This window comes from Rhinolophus sinicus, chromosome 18 (assembly GCF_057876585.1).
Source record: "Rhinolophus sinicus isolate RSI-liver-muscle chromosome 18, RSI-T2T, whole genome shotgun sequence".
NCBI classification, from domain to species: Eukaryota; Metazoa; Chordata; class Mammalia; order Chiroptera; family Rhinolophidae; genus Rhinolophus; species Rhinolophus sinicus.
In genome coordinates, this window is record NC_142518.1 from 36865211 (window position 1) to 36885838 (window position 20628).

General features: G+C 41.2%; 1 protein-coding gene across 5 annotated transcripts in view; it reads left to right on the forward strand.

The window, feature by feature from the left end:
* The window catches only part of ZNF157 (zinc finger protein 157), a 73556-nt gene that overhangs the window by 23195 nt on the left and 29733 nt on the right, over positions 1-20628 (forward strand). For 2 of the 5 annotated variants that reach the window (XM_074324020.2, XM_074324023.2), the window contains exons 1-2: positions 12688-13054; positions 14834-15040. In XM_074324020.2, coding sequence (XP_074180121.2) covers positions 14979-15040 — 62 coding nt within the window. In that variant the 5' untranslated portion in view covers positions 12688-13054; positions 14834-14978. The other 3 variants (XM_074324022.2, XM_074324024.2, XM_074324021.2) reach the window with 3 other exon arrangements.

The window sequence follows — 20628 nt, forward strand, 5'->3', positions numbered from 1 at the left end:
CCTGGAGAAATACACTGTTCCCCAGTATTCCCCAAATAAAATAAATAAAAATAAAAGGATGTAACTCAGGAACAGCCACATGGAAGAGATGCATAGGGCAAGGTTTGGGGAAAAAAGAGTGGAGCTTCCATGCCTTCTCCAGGCATGTCACTCTTCCCAGATCTCCTCGGGTTCACCAACCCAGAAGCTCTCCAAACTCTGTCCTTTTGGGGTTTTATGGAGGTTGCATTACATAGGCACGACTGATTAAATTATTGGCCATTGATGATTGAACTCAGTCTCCTGGGCCTCCCCAGTAATCAGGGGGATGAGACTGAAAGTTCCAACCCTCTAATCCCAAGGACATTGAGTCTGCACATTTACACACAAGTTCACATTTTAAAACAATGGAACACATCAGTAAGAGAAAAAAAATTTATGATATAATTGGAACATCCCAACCACCGGGAAGATTAAGAAAGGAGATGAGCCCACTCTTTACATTCTGCTTCAAATGCCTCAAAAAGGTCCCAGAGATTTCAGGGAGCACCTGGTTTATATAGTAAAATGTGATCATAAAAGTTTGGGGTGACTTGGGGCAAAGGTAATAGTCAAAGGGAGAATTGCCCCATCCTCAGGTGAGTCCCAAAAGTCACCTCATTAACATAACAAAATACAACTTTCTTGCTCTCATCACTTAGGAAACTTTAAGGTTTTTTAGTAGCTTTGTGCCAGAAACAGAGATGAAGACCAAATATATATTTATTATAAATTACCGTATGACAGGCCACCCCCTGGCCTTTGAACATGGATCTTTTATAGAAAAACAATCATAAAAGTAAAAGATACTGGCACATAACTAGAATCTCATTCAGTCATTAATAACTATCCAGTCCATCATGATATCATAATGAAAATGTCTCCCAGGGTGAGACCACTCAGGTTTGCACACTTCTATTCTATCTCGTGAGGTTCCCAAAGCAGGAGTAGTGTCAGCAAACATATGGCTTCACCTTTTCAGGCATCTGGTATAATGGAACTAAGAGACAGTATCATCTCTTGCTCTTAGCCTCTTTCAAGGGGTTAATATAATATTGGATTTCCCTCATTACATAACATAATCCTTTTATTCACTCCCTTAGTCTCAGTTACTATTTTTCCTTTTCTCCATTTATACCCAAACTTTTCCACCTCTGGAAGGGACATTAGGTTTGACCACTATGCTGTTCTAGATTGCAGGCAGCAAGCAGTACTAGTCTAGCAAGTGCCTCCTTCTCGGTGCACTGCTGTTCACGTAGGGGAAGGTCACACAAGTGCAGAACCAGTGGACTATCTTTACCATCAAGCAATAAAACTGCATTCACTGTTAATCCTAATTTTGTCAGAAGGAGTGAGGGCACATCCTGCCCCATCAGGCTCTTAGGAATTCTGACATAAAGGTGAAAAACAGTCACAGTTTCTGCTTAGGAATCATCCCTGTTTTCAGTCCTTGTAGTTGCAGCCTTTGTCCTGCTACCACTTCATCAAGTCGGGGGGAAATTTGATGTGATGAGGGGAAGAAAGAATACCAGCATGTCTCCTGTCTAGAAGAAACGCTGTTTCAGCCCCACTCATGTTCATGTTGAGTGTGAGCATACACTCATGAAGGCGTGTAAGCCAGCCCTTCATGCTTTATCTCCGTTTTAGACACCCACTGTTCTATTTCCCCATTCCAATTCTCTATCAAACTATTACTCAGAGGAAGCTATTGCTGCCCATTGTTGGACATTATGGGCTGCAAAGTGTAATTCCTTGGTGTGAAGAAATGATGGTAGCCGTCCAAATTGGTGCAGTACCTTCTGTTCAGGTCTTTTATAGCTCTCAGAGCATTTGCATTTACCACTGGCTAAGCAAAGCCCAGTCTAGGGTCCGTGTCTATTCCTGGCAGGATCCATTTGTAGCCCCTCCCCACGGCTACCAGCATCTGTCTAACTTGCCAGCTATGTTCTGGGCCTTCCCCCCAGGGAGTCTGCCACACAGCCATCTGCACTCTCCGTCTTTCTTGTTGGTAGACAGCTGTTATTGGCATTTTGTGCCTCAGAGGGTGCAAGAGGACAGTGTCTATATTCAGCCCATCTCTGCATTGCTGCAGATCCCCATGTACACACATCTCATGGACCTAGGTGGCCACTTTAAGCAAGTACAGGGCGATATCTGCTTATTGAGTCTAATCACCTTCCAAACGTGGCAGGAATTCTTCCGATGGGCTTCAACGTGTCCTACTTTAATGCACCCCTCAAATTTCCACGAGGTTGTCCCTTTAATAGGCCAGGTTTTCATTGTTCTCCTGCCTGACCATAGGGCCGGGCCACTGGCTACTGTCCAGGAGTCAGTGAAAACCCAAACATAGGGACTTTTACCACTGTACAGGTCTTCCATAACTGATGGGAAAACAGCATGCCCTTCAGACCACTGAGCTGACTTGGTTTTACCTTCTTTCGTCATCGTGGTGGCCTTTCAAACAGGATGTTATCCATTCACTGTGGATCAGCCAGCACAAACCAAGCAGCACTTTGTCCATCAGTTGAGAACTATTTAGAAGGCACTGTCCAAGTGACAATAGAAACCAGCTGCTCCTCAGTTCAGGGTCTGTCCTAGGGAAAAAAGGCTCTCTGCGTGTTGAGTATCTCCTCATAGCGTTCCCCTAGCAGCATGATCCTGTATAAACCATTTCCACATTATTAGGCCACTCTCCTGGACACTGCCAATGTCATTAGGGCACTTCTCCGGCATCGTCCTAGACATTGTGGGTATTTCAGTTGTTTTAAGATCACTTTGTGTCCTTCATTCATAGAGGTAGCTTCAATTATAATGTGCAATAGCAAGGTGGTAAATGCCATTCAAATGGCCATTCCACAGATTAAGGGTTCAGTCCTACAAGACTGTCCCTCCTCCACTACTTCAGATACCAGTTGCAAACCTGTATTTCTGACTGACTGTAAACCAGAGGTTTGCACGACCGCCTCCTTGGGTTAGATTACTTTGCTAGAGTGGTTCACAGAACTCAGAGAAACATTTTACTTACAGTGTTTCCCCCAAAATAAGACCAGGTCTTATATGAATTTTTTGTTCCAAAAGATACATTAGGGCTTACGTTCAGGGGATGTCATCCTGAAAAATCATGCTAGGGCTTATTTTCCGGTTAGGTCTTATTTTCGGGGAAACATGGTACTAGATCACCAGTTTATTATAAAAGGATATAACTGAGCAACAGCCAGATGGCAGAGATGCACAGGACAAGCTATGTAGGAAGGGGTGTGGCACTTTCATGCCCTCTCCAGGTGTATGTTATTCTCCCCAAATCTCCATATGTCCACCAACCCAGAAACTCTTTCTTTTCCCTTCTTACCTGAAGGATAGTTTACCAGATAGAGAATCTGCAGTTGAAAAGTCTTTTCTCTCAGCACTTTGAAAACTGTTATGCCACTTCCTTTTGGCCTCCATGAGAAATCTGCTATCATTTTTTTAAAGTCTGTTTTTTTAAAAAAAAAATTTGCATTTTTAAAATTGGAATCTAATTGCATATAACGTTGTGTAAGTTTAGGGCGTACAACGTGTTGACTTCATACATTTATTTATTGCAAGATAATTACCAACATAGTGTTAGCTACCACCTCCATCTTGTCACATAACTACCATTCCTTTTCTGCAGTGAGAAAATTTAAAATCTACTCTCTAGGAAATGTGGGGGTTCAGAACAAGCCATCCCAAGATGTGCCTCAGTGGTAGGCAGATTACTTTGAGCTAAAGGCAATTTTAGCTTCAGGTTCAAGAGAAACTTCTGCTCCTTAACTACCAAAGAGCTTGAACTAGGTGGCTTGCCCATAATAAATTATTAGTTTTATTTTTTTAGTTTTAATCTTTTTTTGACCCACCTGTATGGCAACACCAGCCAGAAGAACCTTGAGGGTAGAGGAAAGTTTCTTTCTCCCCCACAGCAGCATTCAATTATATGCAGTATCATTAGCTATAGTCGCCATGCTGTGCATTAGATCTGCAGGACTTATTTACCTACTAGTGGCAAGTTTGTACCTTTTAATAACACCTCCCCAATTCCCCCATCCAGTCTGCTGTCATTTAAACTGGCATGCTGCTAGAGGTAATGCTTTGTTTCTCTCTGGCTGCTTTCAAGTTATTTTCATTGTCTTTAGTGTTTAAAAGCTTAATTATGATACATCTTGACATGAATTTCTTTGGGTTTGTCCTGTTGAGATTCCCTCAGCTTCTTAGATCTATAGGTTTGAGTCTTTTGCCAAATTTGGGACATTTCATCAATTATTTATTCTGTTAAACAGAAATTTTTACTTTTACGGCTGAAAGTCTTTTACAAAGAAAGAGTTTACTAGACTCATTACAAAAAAAGACTAGTCTTGGGGCATGGTGTCTAAACAACGAGCCACATGGCTAGATAGAAAAGAGACAAGTCCGTCGTCCCAGATTTTTGCAAGCATTCTTTACACATCAAGTAGTGGAAAGAAAGACGTAAGCCATTCTGAAAGGCTTTACATTAGCTATAGACAAAGGGAACAAGAGAAGGTGAAGCCGGGCTGGTTCTGGGGTGGCAGCAGAGGCCTCAGCAGAATCCGTAAAGCTCATGTGTAAACAAGAAGCGGAGGCTCCTGGGGTCCGATGGCGCCAGGCTATTCTCTTTTTAGATAATCTCGGAAATAGCCACCTGGAAGTTAATTTAACTAAGGTGTGTAAGCAGTCTTTTGTTAGTTTTGCACTGCAGATGTTAACTGATAAACCCCTTTTTGTCTCTTTTACCCTCTGGCCGGCTGTAATTTAATTTAGAACATTTAAGAATTCTCCTTGTTATGTGCATACTTCCTGCATATATGGAAGAGATCAGGAAAACAGAGTAAATTCTCTGAAAGGGTTGAAGCCATCGTCACCTTAAATGTGCTCTTCAGCTGAAAACAAAAGAAGATGGTGGAGGTGGGGAGTCAGTTATGGGAGGTGACCAGGAAAGTCACAGTAAACAAGGGTAAAGTTGTTATGCAGATTTAAGTCCAGGCCTTTATCCATTGATAAGAGTTTCTAAAGATTGAGTCACCCCTACCCCTTCCAGGTACAGCTGGGGAGACACCCTTACAAATGGAGATTTCCCTAACAAATGTAAATGGCTTTCACAAAGGGTAACTTCTACTTGATTTTCAGAGTTTTTCCCAAGTCTGATGTTTCTTAAAAAATAACCTGCCTAAAATAATCCGCATGCCAAAAGAGCCAAATTTTGGGGTGGACAATTCTGCTCCCCTACAATAGTTTTAAAAGAGGTTTCCAGTCCAGACAAGATAGCATAGACCCATTTCTCTCTATTCTTTTCTGCACAAATACCAACCCTGGAAATAAAACAAGACAAAGGAAAACCATGAAAGGTGGTAAAAAGATGAACTCGGTTAGGATCCCGGGGCTGCAGGAATAGCACAACTGCAGGGCTTCTTATGTCCCCTTATCCAACAGAAGGAGGCAACTTAGGCTCAGCATTTCTCGATGCCCAACCTAGCAACAAAAGACAGATCAAGTAGGTTCCTTCCTTCCCTGGGTCAAATGAAAGTCCCTCTGATAATGTGAGGCAAGCCTCACTCCAACAAAAGAATGTATTGGGAGCCACACATAACATAAGTGACCATGAGGGGCGGACGGGTGGCTCGGTTGGTTAGAGTGTGAGCTCTGGGCAACAGGGCTGCCGGTTCGATTTCCACATGGGCCAGCAAGCTGCGCCCTCCGCAACTAGAATGAAGTCAGTGAGCTGCCGCTCAGCTCCTGGGTGGCCAGATGGCTCAGCTGGTTGGAGCGCGGGCTCTCAACCACAAAGTTGCCAGTTCGACTTCCGCAAGGGAGGGTGGGCTGCGGCCCCTGCAACTAACAATGGCAACTGGACCTTGAGCTGAGCTGAGCCCTCTACAACTAAGATTGAAAGGACAACAACTTGACTTGAAAAAGTCCCGGAAGTACACACTGTTTCCCAATAAAGTCCTGTTCCCCTTCTCCAATTAAAAACAAACAAACAAACAAAAAAACATAAGTGACCATGAGAAGTGCTCTCTTTCTCCACTGGGCCCAAGACTCCCTTTCCGTACCAGCACCCTGGGGCAGGCAGGGGGAACCTGCAGGAGGTATGGCTCTACAGCAAGAGGCCAAGACTGAAAACTTCTTTTACCTTGAAGACCTCAAATACCTGAGATTCCCGTTCCCCACAGGTGGCATGAGGCTGGTGGGTGAAACTGGCAGGAAGGACCCAACCAGGCAGCCAGAGTTGGAAAACCCCTTCTCTACTCAAAGGCACTGGGGTAGGCAGGAAGAACCAGCAAGAGAGACCCAGTCACAACAAGCATCCTACCATAGGATGCTACTTTGACTTTGCAGGTCTAAGGTTCCCCTTCCCTGCAGAGAGACACCTGGGTAGCTAAAAGGCACTAAACGGCAGCCCATCACATCCCACTACCACCAAGAAACACAGGAGGCCTGCCTTAATCCTTACCAAGCCCTCAGGCAACTGGAGCAAATTCAAGTGGAGCCCCAGAGGCACCACATAGACCAAGCAGATGAAAATAATACCATAATGCCTCTGAAAATTAAACTGCTATTGGAACTGTAACACAAAAAATAGGCCAAAACATTCATGCTAAACCTAAACAGGGTGACTGACTGCTGAAATGAAAGATTTTAACACGTTGCGTACGGATCACGAGAATCTTTGTTTTTTTCTGAGCCATGCGTTAAGGACGGATAACGAGAATTCTCGTTTTTACTGTTGACTCTTTTTACTTTGCACATTTTATTGAATTATTTGTGTTTCGTTAATAACAAAGGAAGCTGCTTTCTGCAGTATCACACCAGGAGGGATTACTAACATCATAGGTGAGTAAATCCTAAAAAGTTCCATAGGAAAATAATAAATGACATAGAAGCATTTACGCTTTAAAGAGAAGAGTGCATTTTAAAGTAGTTTCTTTTAAAAACCTGCCGGAACAGAGGGGTATGAGGGATTTAAATCCCGCCGTACGCAACGTGTTAATACAACTCAGAGTCTCCTAAGATCATAGACAAATGCCTAGGTTACAATAAAAATTATCTATCATTCCAAGAACTAAGAAAATCACAACCTGAATGAGAAAAAATAATCAACAGACACCGACACTGAGATGACTCAGATGTTCAAATTGTCTGATGAGAATTTCAAAGCAGCCATCACAAAAGTGTTCCAACAGTCAACTACAAATTTTACAGATTGTCTTGGAACAAATGAAAAATGAGAAAAATCTCAGCAACAAAATAGGAGTTAAAAAAAAAGGAAATTAAAAGAACTGAAAAATACAATAAAAGAAATAAAAACATTAGTGTAGGGTTAAACAGTAGAGTGGAGATGACAGCAGATGGAATGACTACAGTTAAAGACAGATCAGTAGAATTCACCTAATTTGAACAGAGAGAAAATGGACTGAAAATATTGAACAGAGCTTCGTAGACCCGTGAGACAATAACAAAAGACCCAGCATTCATATCATAGAAGTCCAGGAGGATAAGAGAAAGACAGGGAGGCCAAAAGAGTATTTGAATTGACAAGAAAATTCTGAGATGTCCCAAATTAAATTATAGCAGGCCAGTGGGTGGAAGGAAGAGACAAGAAGGGGTTAATCAGTTAACTGCAATGCAAAAGTAAAGACTGATCACACTCCGTGGCTATTTCCGAGATTATCTAAAAAGAGAATAGTGAACCCCAGGAGCCTCCGCTTCTTGTTTACACATGAGCTTTACGGATTCTGCTGAGGCCTCTGCTGCCATCCCAGAACCAACCCGGCTTCACCTTCTCCTGTTCCCTTTGTCTATAGCTAATGTAAAGCCTTTCAGAATGGCTTACGTCTTTCTTTCCACTACTTGATGTGTAAAGAATGCTTGCAAAAATCTGGGACGAGGGACGTCTTTTTTACCTAGTCATGCTGCTTGTGGTTTAGAGTCCATGACCCTAGACCAGGTTTTTATTTTTATTTTCTGCTAGCTATGTCCTAATAAACTCTTTCTTTTAAAAATTTAAAAATGGTTGTTTAATACGTGACACTAAACTTTTGTTTGTTTTTCTCCTTTCTGTCTGCCTGATGTCAATTGATTTATTAGACCAGCCAGCGAGCCTAGAAGGGTAGAAGGAAAACTTTTCCAACCCTACACTATCAATGCCTGTCAGGTCTGCCTCAAACCCAAGCCTCTGTTAACTCTTCCAGTCAGTCCTACTCTGGTCTGGCCTTGCATGTGGGCTTCTGCCAACAAGTCACCAAACCACCAGTGTCCGTCTTTTATGATTCTTCAAACTTGGCTTCTATGAACTCTTCCACCATTCATGCCCCTCTGGCTGACAACTCAAATCCATGCCTCTTTCAACTCCATGGATCAATGGCATGTTGTGCAGTGCTGTACTATCTGATAAGACAGAGACATTAGCCACATGTGGCTAGGGAGCACTGGAAATGAGGCTATGAGACTGAGAATTGAATTTTAAATTTTATTTAACTAATTCAACATTTAAAATATTCAATTCAGTTATTGGAAAACTTTTGAAGTATGTTTGGAACAATTTGTGATGTTAATCTGTTTTCAACTGTAAATTTTAGGAAATCTGAATGCAGATCAAGTATTTTCAATGAAAATTTAGCATTCAAATTGAGATGTAAGTGTATAATACACACCTGATTTTACAGCTTATTACAACAAAAAGAATGCCAAATCTCATTAATAACTTAAAAAATTGATTACATGTTGAAATGATAATGTATTGGATATGCAGTTTAAATAGAATACACTATTAAATTTCATTTGTTTCTTTTTCTTTTTAATGTGTCATCTGTGTGGAGCCCCTCATGCTACGTTTCCTCCTCCTCATCCACCTGAGTTGGAAATTGAGGCTGCTGTTCTGCGTCAAAGTGACTTAGATTCTCCAGGCAAGAGAGGTTTCATTCTTACTGATATAATTTGGAACAGCCAAGGTATTGTTGCATAGCAACAGGGATGTTTGCATTTGGTGGCCATGGAGACTAAAACCTGTCTCCCACACACAGCCATTGGCCAGCTGCATCACCTACCCAAAGCAACCTCAGGCCTCACCCCACCCACTTACACTTCCCTCACAGGGCCTTGTCATCTATCTGCATCCCTTCAGCCTATGCCTGGCCCCCTCCCCGCGCTGGACAATGGGGACGTCTGCTGATTTACAGACACTGCCTCATATGACTGGGGAGGCCAGAGCCCAGTTCTTACTCTCAGCCACTTGCTAACTGTGCCTTGTGCTTACATCCTCTCAGGAGATACTTTGGCTGCTTCATTTCACATGAAGTGGGGGTTACTGCCTAGTAACACTTTAGCGTAGGCTGAAGAGGCTAAAGCCAACTTTTCCTGCAGTCATTGGCTGTAGCAACTCAGGCTAGACCCTGCCTCTCCCACTGTGCACATAGCAACAGAGCCTTCTCCCTAGTAACAGGCGGCTGCTTCATCCCATTGGCCACCAGAAACCAGATCCCACTTCTCATACACAGCCATTAGCCAGCTGCACCATCTATCTACAATCCCTCAGACTTGGTCTAGACAAGAGAGCTCAAATTGCAATATTCTATTAACTCTTCCACCACCACTGCTCATCTGGCTGGCTCTTGAAATTAGTCATTTGTTATCTAATCCACTACCAATGGCTCTTGTCAAAATCTAAAATCCACACCCCTGTTAAAATTTCCACCAACTCTGGACCGATTTCTAACTCTATCAGTATTGCTCTAGTCTGACCTCTAATCTAGAGCACTGATAACTCTTTCACCACCAATGTTTATCTGGTTTGGTTTAGCATTCAGCCTTCAATTAACTATTCTTCCGTCAATGCCCCTCTGATCTGGAGCTTGAACTCAGCCCTGTTAATTTCACCATCATCAATGTATGCGTACAAGGGCTAATCTCAAACTCAACCTCTGTGAACCCTTCCAACATTAAGGACCTTAATAAAGCCCATCTGATAAAGACCACCAGGGTCATATCCATACTCTTACAGAAGTGGGTTTGGTAACTTGGTGCAGCAATGGAGACCACACACCATAGGAACTGTGAGGGATCTCATTTATGGTGGCCAACTTGTTCCAGATTGCCTGGGACTTTCCTGATTTTAGCGGTGAATGTCCCTAATCCCAGTAAACCTCTCAGTCCTGAGCAAACAGGGATAGTTGGTCACTAGTCTCACCAAATTAAAAAAAAAAGAGGGATTACTATAGGGTTCTTTTGAAGCCCAGAGCTTAAATTTTAAATGAAGCAATGTTGTGATTAGCACAAAACAAAGCAGGTTGGTGTGTGAAAGAGTCAATGTCACCTCCAGACTTCGAAGTGGACCCAGGAACCTTTTAATTCAGAAACACTAAAGCAAAAATAGATGTGACATGTTTGTTCCAGATGCCCCTTATTTGAAGCTCTGAACCTGGGTTGGAAATCGCGGCTGCTTCTTTGTGTGGCTTAGATATTCTCGGCAAGAGTGGGATGCTTTATTATTACTGATATAATTTCAAATAGCAAAGTTTCTGACTTTAGAAAACAAGGTTTCTCAGCAGGGCAGAGACTAGGGTGAGGCAGGGCAGAGACTAGGGTGAGGCAAATTTTGCACCTCAAAGTACAAAATTTAAAGAGGCACCAAAAAACTCAGTAAACAACATAAATAATGTTTTAGTGCAGTATTTTCAAAAGTCAAAATTAATGCAAAAATCCATGATGAACAAAATACCAAAACTTTAAACTCCTGTATTAGTTATCTATTGCTGCATAACAAATTTCCCTTAAACATAAAAGCTTAAAACAACAAACATTTATTATCTCAGTGTCTGTGTGATCAAGAACTGGGGAGTGGCTTGGCTGAGTGGTTCTGTCTCAGGGTCTCTCCTAATGTTGCAGTTGTCAACTGGGGTTTCAGTCAGCCGAGGCTGGAAGTTTTACTTCCAAGATGGCTCATTTATGTGGCTACAGGCTAGAGGCCTCAGTTGTTCACTGGCTATTAGCAGGAGTGTTTGGCACATGGGTATCTCCAAAGGCTGCTTGAGTACCATTGTGACACAGCAGCTGGCTTATCCCAGAGTGAGTGATATGAAGGAGGGAGGGAGAGAGAATGAACACACAGAATGGCAACCAAAGTCTTTTATGATCTAATCTCTGAAGTGACAAACCATCACTTCTGACCTTGATCCCTGGGCCTCCATTAACTATTCCATGTCTATATCCTAGGAAAATATTAACTTTTCCATCATCTGTTTCCCTGGATTGATCTAAAAATGTCAGTTAATAATTTTGCCAGAAATCACCATCTTGTTTTATAGGCCATAAGCCCAAGCCTATAAGCAATCTTCTACCATGAGTGAACTTCTACCTTCAATGGTCCTCAGGTCCAGTTCTTGAACTTGGGCCTCTGTTACTTTAGAAACATCATTTCCCCTCTGGTTTGAACTTAAAACCAGGCATCTATAACAGAGGTCTGTTTTTGGAGGTATAATCAAAAGGACATTGATGGTTGAAAAGTTAACCATGGTCTAATAGTTGAGATCTAAACCAGAGAGACACTGAGAGTGGAAAATTAACATATGCCTAGTCTCTCAGTCTATAAAGGGTAGAAGGGTTAGCAGCAGTTTAGATTCAGGGTCAAAATACAGGGACATTGATAATGGAATCATTAATAGAGGACATGAATCCAGATCAGAAGGGTGCAACATAGTAGGTGTAGGTAGAGTTAAGAAAGGCCCAAGTCTGAGATCAGCCCAGGAGCCATTGATGGTGGAAGTTAGCAGAGTCCAGCATTTGAGATTGACCAGAAGTCACAACAATAAGAAGGTTTGGAAATTTCTGTAGAAGTGTGAGTGTTACAGCAACGTTCTCACATTTGCCATTCTGTCTCCCACTCAATTCACAAATACTGCAGGGAAGACAGAGAAAATGAGACTCTGGGAGTATCTAACTCTCCTGAATTTTGAGCTGAGGCTCAGAGACATCTGAATGTCTTTGGGGTACCCAGCAATCCACACCCAAGCTTACCTAGCACCTACCTATGTTGTTGGGTTTACAGCAGAAGAACCTTCTCTACCTCTTGTCAGAGGCTTCCTGCAGGAGGGTATATGTGGACTAGGTTTTGAAGAAAGTGTAGTTCAGAGGTGAAGAACACCCAGCGCTCTCTCTTCTCTCCCGAGACAGTAGCAGCTCCTGAATTTCTATATAAGAGAGGCTAAGCAGCTGCAACCTGGTTGATAGCAGAAGTCGGGCATGTCTTGGAGATGCATTTTCATCGAAAGTACGCTCATAATGTTTTCTAAATATTTTTCTATTGACAATTTTCTGAAAAACATTAGTTGTCCACATAGAAGGCTAGTATTATAATTATTATTCCTAGCTACTATTTTAGTGGGGGTAATGGAGGTAATGGAGATTTAGGGGGATTCAACTCTCCTTGAGTACCAATTCCAGCACATCAAAAGGAGACTGTACCACCCTGACTCCTCCCCCTTCTTCTCTAGTGGTATCGCCCAAGAGGGAGCCGACTTTCCCACCCCTCCTCCCAATGGTATCTTCAAGGAGAGGATTGTACCACCCTGACTCCTTCCCTCTCTTGCCCAGTGATATCTGCTGGGAGGGGACTGTACCATCCCAACTTCTCCTTTCTTCCTAGTGATATCTCCCAGGAGGAAGCTGTAATCCTGACTTTTCCCCCCTCCCCCAGTGGTATCTCCCTTGAAGATCTGGACATATCTCCCCTATCCCCATGAATGAGGGCTGCCACCTCTGCTTCTTTAAACTTTGCACAGACCTTTACAACACAGTTCCAAAGACCAGCTGCTCCCGTAATCTTGCCCTCAGAAGGTTTCTACCCTTGAACAACGCCCTCCTCCCCCTCCTTCTGTGGAACAGCCCACTGTACGGAATGGACGGTAAGATGGCGGCCCTCATGGGCCGCCTGGACGCAGCCATGTTTCTTGCCCGACAACGTCACTCCTGGACAAAGTCTGGGCCGATCCATAACTGCACCTGGTTCAGAGTGAGTAGACCACAGCCTCACATCCCTTAGGATCGTGTGCGAAACCAACAGCCCCCAGAAGGGGCAATGGCAGGGGTGATGACAGGAAATGGTAGTGGGCCTCAGAGCCCTTTTAAGTCTTGTCGCGTTGCGCTAAAGCGAGTGGACGAGGGTTTATGGCGTGATAGTTACTGAGGTGATTTTGAAGTGTTGGCTTTGTTGGCTTTTGGGAATGATACACTGTCAGTTTGTGGGGTCAATTGGTGGAGGAATTAAAGAATCTAATGAATGGGAGTCTATGCGGGTCAGGGATGGGGGCTTCTGGGATAGTCAGTTTTTAGATTCCTTGCTGCGTCTTGTTGTCAAGTCTTAATAGTGTGTGTCCTTCATCAGTCTTCCCAGAGGTTTGCTAATTTTATTAGTCTTTCCAAAGAACCAACTTTTGGGCTTGTTGATCCTCTCTGATATACCTTTGTTTTCTATTTCTTTAATTTCTGCTCTTCCTTGTGCTATTTTCTCTTTAACTTTTTTTAAAAAAAATCTAACATAAAATTCAATGTTAATTCATTAATGTTCAGCCTTTCTTTGTTTAAAAAAAAATTAAGAATGTGAATTTTCCTTTACAACTCTCTTCAGCTGCATTCCACAAAATTTTACATACACCATCTTATTATTGAGCTTTGTGTTTAATTTTTCTTTTAAAATTTATTCTTTACATTAATATTAATGCTTTTGGGAGGATTGACATTTTTATTAGACCATATCCAGGGATATGGTAGGTCTGTGTGCCTATTTTATATTTGTCAATTAAAAAAAACATTTTTAATCGTATAGGGCCAGCTCCTTAAAAAGTTTATTTTATATATTTCTTGCTATCATTACTAATGTTTTTTTCCCCCATTTTGATTTGATCATTGCTGTTATAGAGGAAAAACTATCTGCTCTTATTATTTTATCTTGTATCCAGTCCCTTATGAAGTTACCCTATGAATTCTATAGTCTGGTACGTTTTCTACGTATAAAATCACATCTTGGTAAAAATAAGCTACATTTTTTTTTCAATATTTATTCTGATTGTTTCATCTATTGCATGAGCTGGAAAAACAATTTTGAGTTGTGTCAGACATCCCTATCTTGTTGCTAATTTTAATGGCAATAGCTTCATCATTTTACTTTTTAGCATAATATTCCATGACTATGTTTTGTAAAAGATTTTTGTGATATTTAAGTGATTTGCTTCTCTAATTTTAGTTTGAGTTTTTATTGGTAATGACTGCTGAATTCTGTCAAATGCTTTTTTGGTGTAAGCTAATAGCTGCCCACACCCAATTTGTTGCTTTAATAAATAATGTTAATGTTGAACCATTTTCATCTGGAAAGAAGAGACTAAATGCTTTCCATAGAATTTAAGGGGGATTTTTCAATCTAAAATGGCAAAATAATTCAAGATGGTAGAAGAGATCCCTTTCATTTCAGATGACCAGGTTTCCACGTTTCTCCATAGTTACCCACCAGGTTCCCATGGACAAATCCTTCCCCTGCCCACTCCATTCACTGCTCCAGTTTCTCCTTTCTCCCAAATCCAGATCTGCCTTGAACCTGGAATTGAGGGATGGGCTGGGTGGGTAAGGTGCGAAGCCTCCTGTGGAGCCACCCAAGAATAAGGGACTCTGAGCTCATTAATTTCATTCCAAACATCATGATTGTTTCTATAATCCACCCAACACTTAGAGTGGGAATTGCTGAACTTTGTAGGGTGAATGTGGAATGACACTGATGACATGGATACTGTCCTTTTAGGATTTCTTGGTGTCTCTGCGGAGCTGTTGAGCTTTCTCCTTACTGGAGGTGGCAGGTTCTTCCATTCATTCTGACTGCAGCCCACATACAGACACCCCTCCAGCTTCGGAAGGTGGGTTGAGACCCAGGATGAACATGCCAACTAATGGGAAATCACCCCAGAGTTTCCCTGCCTTGGTTCCAGGACAACCTGTCAGATCATTTAAGGTAAGGAGGAGGAGCCTATTTTTTCCTACTTTTTCTTTTATTTTTTTGTAGATAAATTTTAATTTTGAGATAACTGTGGATTCAAATATTATGTATGCACTGTTTACCCAGTTTCCCGCAATGGTAATACTGTGCAGAACCCTGATGCGCTATCACAACCGGGATATTTACATACAGAAAAACTTCCATCACCACAGGGATCCCTCATGTTGCCCTTTAATAGCCACAACCACTTCCCTCCTCCCCCGACTCCCTCCTTAAGTCCTCGCAACCACTAATCTGTGCTCCAGTTCTATAATTTTTCATTTCAAGAATGTTATATAAATGGAATCGTACAGTATGTAACCTTTTGGAACTGGTTTTATCTAACAGCATAATTCTCCAGAGATTCATTCAGACTGTTGCATATATGAATAGTTCATTCCTTTTTATTGCTAAATAGTATTCCATGGCATGGATGTACCACACTTTGCTTAACTAGTCACTAGTTGAAGGACATCTTGGTTGTTTCGAGTTTTTGGTTTTGAAGAAAGATGCTGTGATTGTGTAAGGTTTTTGTATGGGATGAATGCACATGAGTGCAATTGCAGGATTGTATGCTAAGTGCATTTAAAACTATTAATTGACTTAGTTTTTTAGTATAGTTTTAGATTTCCAGAATAATTGAGAAGATAGTACATGTAGTTCTATATACCATTCTTGCCCCCTTCTCTTTTGACACAGTTTCCCCTATTATTTATATCTTGCATTAGTGAGGTACATTTGTTATAATTAAACAATATTAATACATTATTCTTATAGTCTATACAGTAAGGTTCACTGTGTTGTACATTTTTTGGGTTTTGACAAGTGCATAATGGTGTATATACACGAGTACAGTTTCATACAGAACAGTTTCATCTGTGCTTCAGCTATTCATCCTTCCTTTGCCTTTGCCTGAGCCTCTGGCAAACACTGCTTTTTTTCACCGTCTCTATAGTTTTACCTTTTCTGAAATGTCGTATAGTTGGAATCATACAGTCTGTAGTCTTTTCAGATTGGCTTCTTTCACTTAGCAGTTTGCATTTAAGGTTCCACCATGTGTTTTCATGGCTCGATGACCCATTTATTTTTATCACTGAATAATATTCCATTGAATGGATGTACCACAGCTTACTTATCATTCACCTATTGGAGGACATCTTGGTTGTTCCCAGTTTTTCACGATTATGAATAAAACTGCTATAAACATTTATGTACAGGTTTTTGTGTGGACGTAAGTTTTCAATTTTTTGAGTAACTAAGAAGGCAATTGCTAGGTCACATGGCAAAACTATTTAGCTTTGTAAGAAACTGCCAAACTGTCTTCCAATACTCCATTCCTGTTGCTCTACATCCTTGTCAATATTTGCTTTGGATTTTAACCATTTTAATAGGCGTGTAGTGGTAGCCCACTGTTGTTTTAATTTGCAATTCCGTAATGAAAAACGATGTTGAACATAGTTTTCCATGCTTATTTGCCATCTGTATATCTTCTTTAGTGAAGTATCTATTCAGATCTTTTGCCCATTTTTCAATTGGATTGTTTTCTTATTGTTGAATTTTAAAAGTTCTTTGTATATTTTAAACACAAATCTTTTATCAGATATGTGTTTTGCAAACATTTTCTCCCATTCTGTGGCTTGTCTCTTTATTCTCTTAATAGTGTCATTCACAGAGCAGAATTTTTAAATTTTAATAAAAGCCAATGTGTCAATTTTTCTTTCATGAATCATACTCTCAGTGTTGTATTTTAAAACATCACCAAACACAAGGTCACTTAGATTTTCTCCTGTTATATTGCAGAAGTTTTATACTTCTGCACATTACATATAGGTCTAAGATCTATTTAGAGGTAAGTTTTGTAAAAGGTATAAGGACTGTATTTAGACTTTTTTCTTTGCATACAGTTGTCCAATTGTTCATCACCCTTTGTTAAAAAGGCTATCCTTTCTCCATTGAGTTGCTTTTGCTCCTTTGTCAAAGATCAGTTGACTATATTTGAGTGGGTCTATATCTTGGCTCTCTTTTTGTTCCATTGATATATTTGTCTATTCTTTCACCAATACCATTCTGTCTTTTTAAAAACTGAGGTATAATTGACTTACAACATTATATTAGTTTCTGGTGTAGAACATAATGATTCGATATTTGTATATATTGTGTAATGATCACCACATTACTGTCTTGTTAACATCTGTTACCATACATAGTTACAGAACTTTTTTTCTTTTCTTTTCTTTTCTTTTTTTTTAAATTCAAGTTTATTGGGGTGACAATTGTTAGTAAAGTTACATAAATTTCAGGTATACAATTCTGTATTACATCATCTATAAATCACATTGTGTGTTCACCACCCAGAGTCAGTTCTCCTTCCATCACCATATATTTGCAGAACTTTTTTTTCTTGTGATGAGAACTTTTAAGATTTACTCTCTCGGCAACTTTCAAATATACAATACAATATTATTAACTATAATGACCATGCTTTACATTACATCCCCATGACTTAGTTATTTTATGACTGAGAGTTTGTACCTTTTGATCCTGCTCACTCATTTTGCCCTCTCACCACCAATCTGCTGTTCTCTATATCTATGTGTTTGGCGTTTTTGTTTTAGATTCCACATATAAGTGAGATCATATGGTGGTTGTCTTTGATTTTTTTCAATTAGCATAATGCCCTCAAGATCCATCCATAATGTCGCAAATGGCAGGATTGCCTTCTTTTTTATGGCTGAATAACATTCCATTATTCCATCCTCTTCTCTGCTTCCTGTTTTCTGATGACAGGAATATTGGTTCTTTTGTTAGAGTCCCACAGGTCCCTGAGGCACCTTTTTTCCAGTCAATTTTGTCTATGTTATTTTGATTGGGTAACTTCTATTCTTCTGTGTTCCATTTCACTGATTCTTTCCTCTGTCCCCTGTGTTCTGTTGTTGAGGCCATCCATTGAGTTTTTTATTTTGGTTATTGTATTTTTCATATCTGAAATTTCCATTTGGGTCATCTTTGTATTGTCTATGTCTTTTATTGGGGAAGGGGAACAGGACTTTATTGGGGAACAGTGTGTACTTCCAGGACTTTTTTCCAAGTCAAGTTGTTGTCCTTTCAATCTTAGTTGTGGAGGGTGCTGTTCAGCTTCAAGTTGTTGTCTTTTCAGTCTTAGTTGTGGAGGGCGCAGCTCAGCTCCAGGTCAAGTTGCTGTTGCTAGTTGCAGGGGGCACAGCCCACCATCCCTTACGGGAATCGAACCGGCCACCTTGTGGTTGAGAAGACGCGCTCCAACCAACTGAGCCATCCGGGAGGCAGCTCAGCTCAAGGTGCCGTGTTCAATCTTAGTTGTAGGGGGCGCGGCCCACCATCCCTTGCGGGACTCGAGGAGTTGAACTGGCAACCTTGTGGTTGAGAGCCCACTGGCCCATGTGGGAATCGAACCGGCAGCCTTCAGAGTTAGGAGCGTGGAGCTCTAACCGCCTGAGCCACGGGGCCAACCCTGTCTATGTCTTTTTGCTGAGACATGCTTGTTGAAGCATTTTGGTGATGGCTGATTCAAAATCTTTGTTGGATAATTATATCTATCATCTCAGTCTCGGTACCTTTTTTATTCATTGAGTTTGAGATTTTTCTGGTTCTTGATATGACTGATTCTCAATTGAAACCTAGACATTTTTAGTATTAAGTTATGAGAATCTGGTTCTTATTTAAAGCGATTTTAGTTGGTTTCCTCTGACTTCACTGCAGCTGGGGAAGGTAGGGCACCACTTCATTACTAATACTATGTTTCCCCCAAAATAAGACCTAGCCGGACAATGAACTCTAATGCGTCTTTTGGAGCAAAAATTAGTATAAGACTGGGGGGGTGTCTTAATTAATTTTTGCTCCAAAAGACACATTAGAGTTGATTGTCCGGCTAGGTCTTATTTTCGGGGAAACATGGTAGGTGGGGAAAGAAGTCCAGGTTTCCCATTTGGCTTTCCTTGACATCCATTGTGGAGAGCTCACTACTTCTGGGCACAGGCGGAATTCCAGCTTTTCACTATGTCTCCCTTGAGTCCTCCCTGGGTGGGAACAGTAGGAGTGCCTAATTACTGCTCCCCATTACCTCCACTGACACCATGCGGGGTTGGGGGCTTAGCCTTGCTACTCCTTGGCGGTGGTGAAAGTTCTGACTCCTGCATGCCTCCTCTGACACGACTCCAGCATGATGGAGGACAGATGCCTCATTGCTGCTGATTTGGGGTGGAAGTCCAGGCTCCCCATGGTTTCTCCACTGTCAGCACTAAGTGAGGAGCCTCATTACTGCCCAGAAGGGATAAGCCTTAGCTCCTCAGTCTTTTGAGATATCACCCCAGTGTTGTGTAAAGTTTAGCATCATGTTACAGCCAGACCAGAGTGAAAGTGTATGGTCCTCACTTGGCTTTTGTTCATGGGATGGAGTTGGGACCCACAGTTTTTTCCATGATGCTTGGCTTAAGTAAGGTGGTTATTATTGTTTTTCTTTTATTTTATAAATTTTATTGGGGAATATTGGGGGACAGTGTGTTTCTCCAGCGCCCATCAGCTCCAAGTAGTTATTCTTCAATCTAGTTGTGGAGGGTGCAGCTCACTCACCCATGTGGGAATCGAACCGGCAACCCTTTTGTTCAGAGCTCGCGCTCTAACCAACTGAGCCATTGGCCACCCCTGGCACATCCATGATTATCTGTTAAAGATATTTTTCTAGAAATTGAATTTTTGTGTCACAGGAGACGGATCACTAAAGTATAAGGAATTCAGTGGATGACAGTGAAAATTGTTCCTTTTCACTGTCTACACGGTAATAGTGTTTGGAGGCTGATGATTCCGAGCCATGCATGGCACCTTTTTCCTTATTATCAGTACTCTACCCCTCCCCAACTCTTGCTTCCCAGAGACTCCAAAGATGAGTTAGAAATGCCCACATCCCCAGTCAGTTTTTATTTTGCATTTATTTGCATGTTGCCTTTGTTTTCCCGTGGTTTTTAGGAAGTTTTTAAGTATAAGTAGATAAATATTAGGATAAAAGGAAGTACAAAAAATAAAATATCAACACAAGTTTTAGAAGCATGCTGGTCAACATTCCTAGTAGCTAGAAACATTGAAGTCTAGATTTATCTCTGATGTCTGAGAAGACATAACAGAGTAAGAAGTGCAATCGGACATGTGAGTTACAATGCAACCACAGAGAAACCAATAATTCCTCTGTAGCAAAGGTTTCCTGTTACTTGAGGGTCAAGAAATCTTTTGGTAGGGGACGGCCGGTTAGCTCAGTGGGTTACAGCACGGTGCTCTTAACAACAAGGTTGCCTGTTCGATCCCCACATGGGCCATTGTGAGCTGTGCCCCCTGCAACTAGATTAAAACAACTACTTGACTTGGAGCTGATGGGTCCTGGAAAAACACACTTAAATAAATAAAAGTTGAAAAGAAAACTGAAAAATAAACTTTGAAAAACAAATCTTTCGATAGATCTTAATAAGGATGTTGGAAACAATGTCTTCAATTACAGCCTATCGTAAGTGCTACTGTACACGTCGGTGGCCATTTTT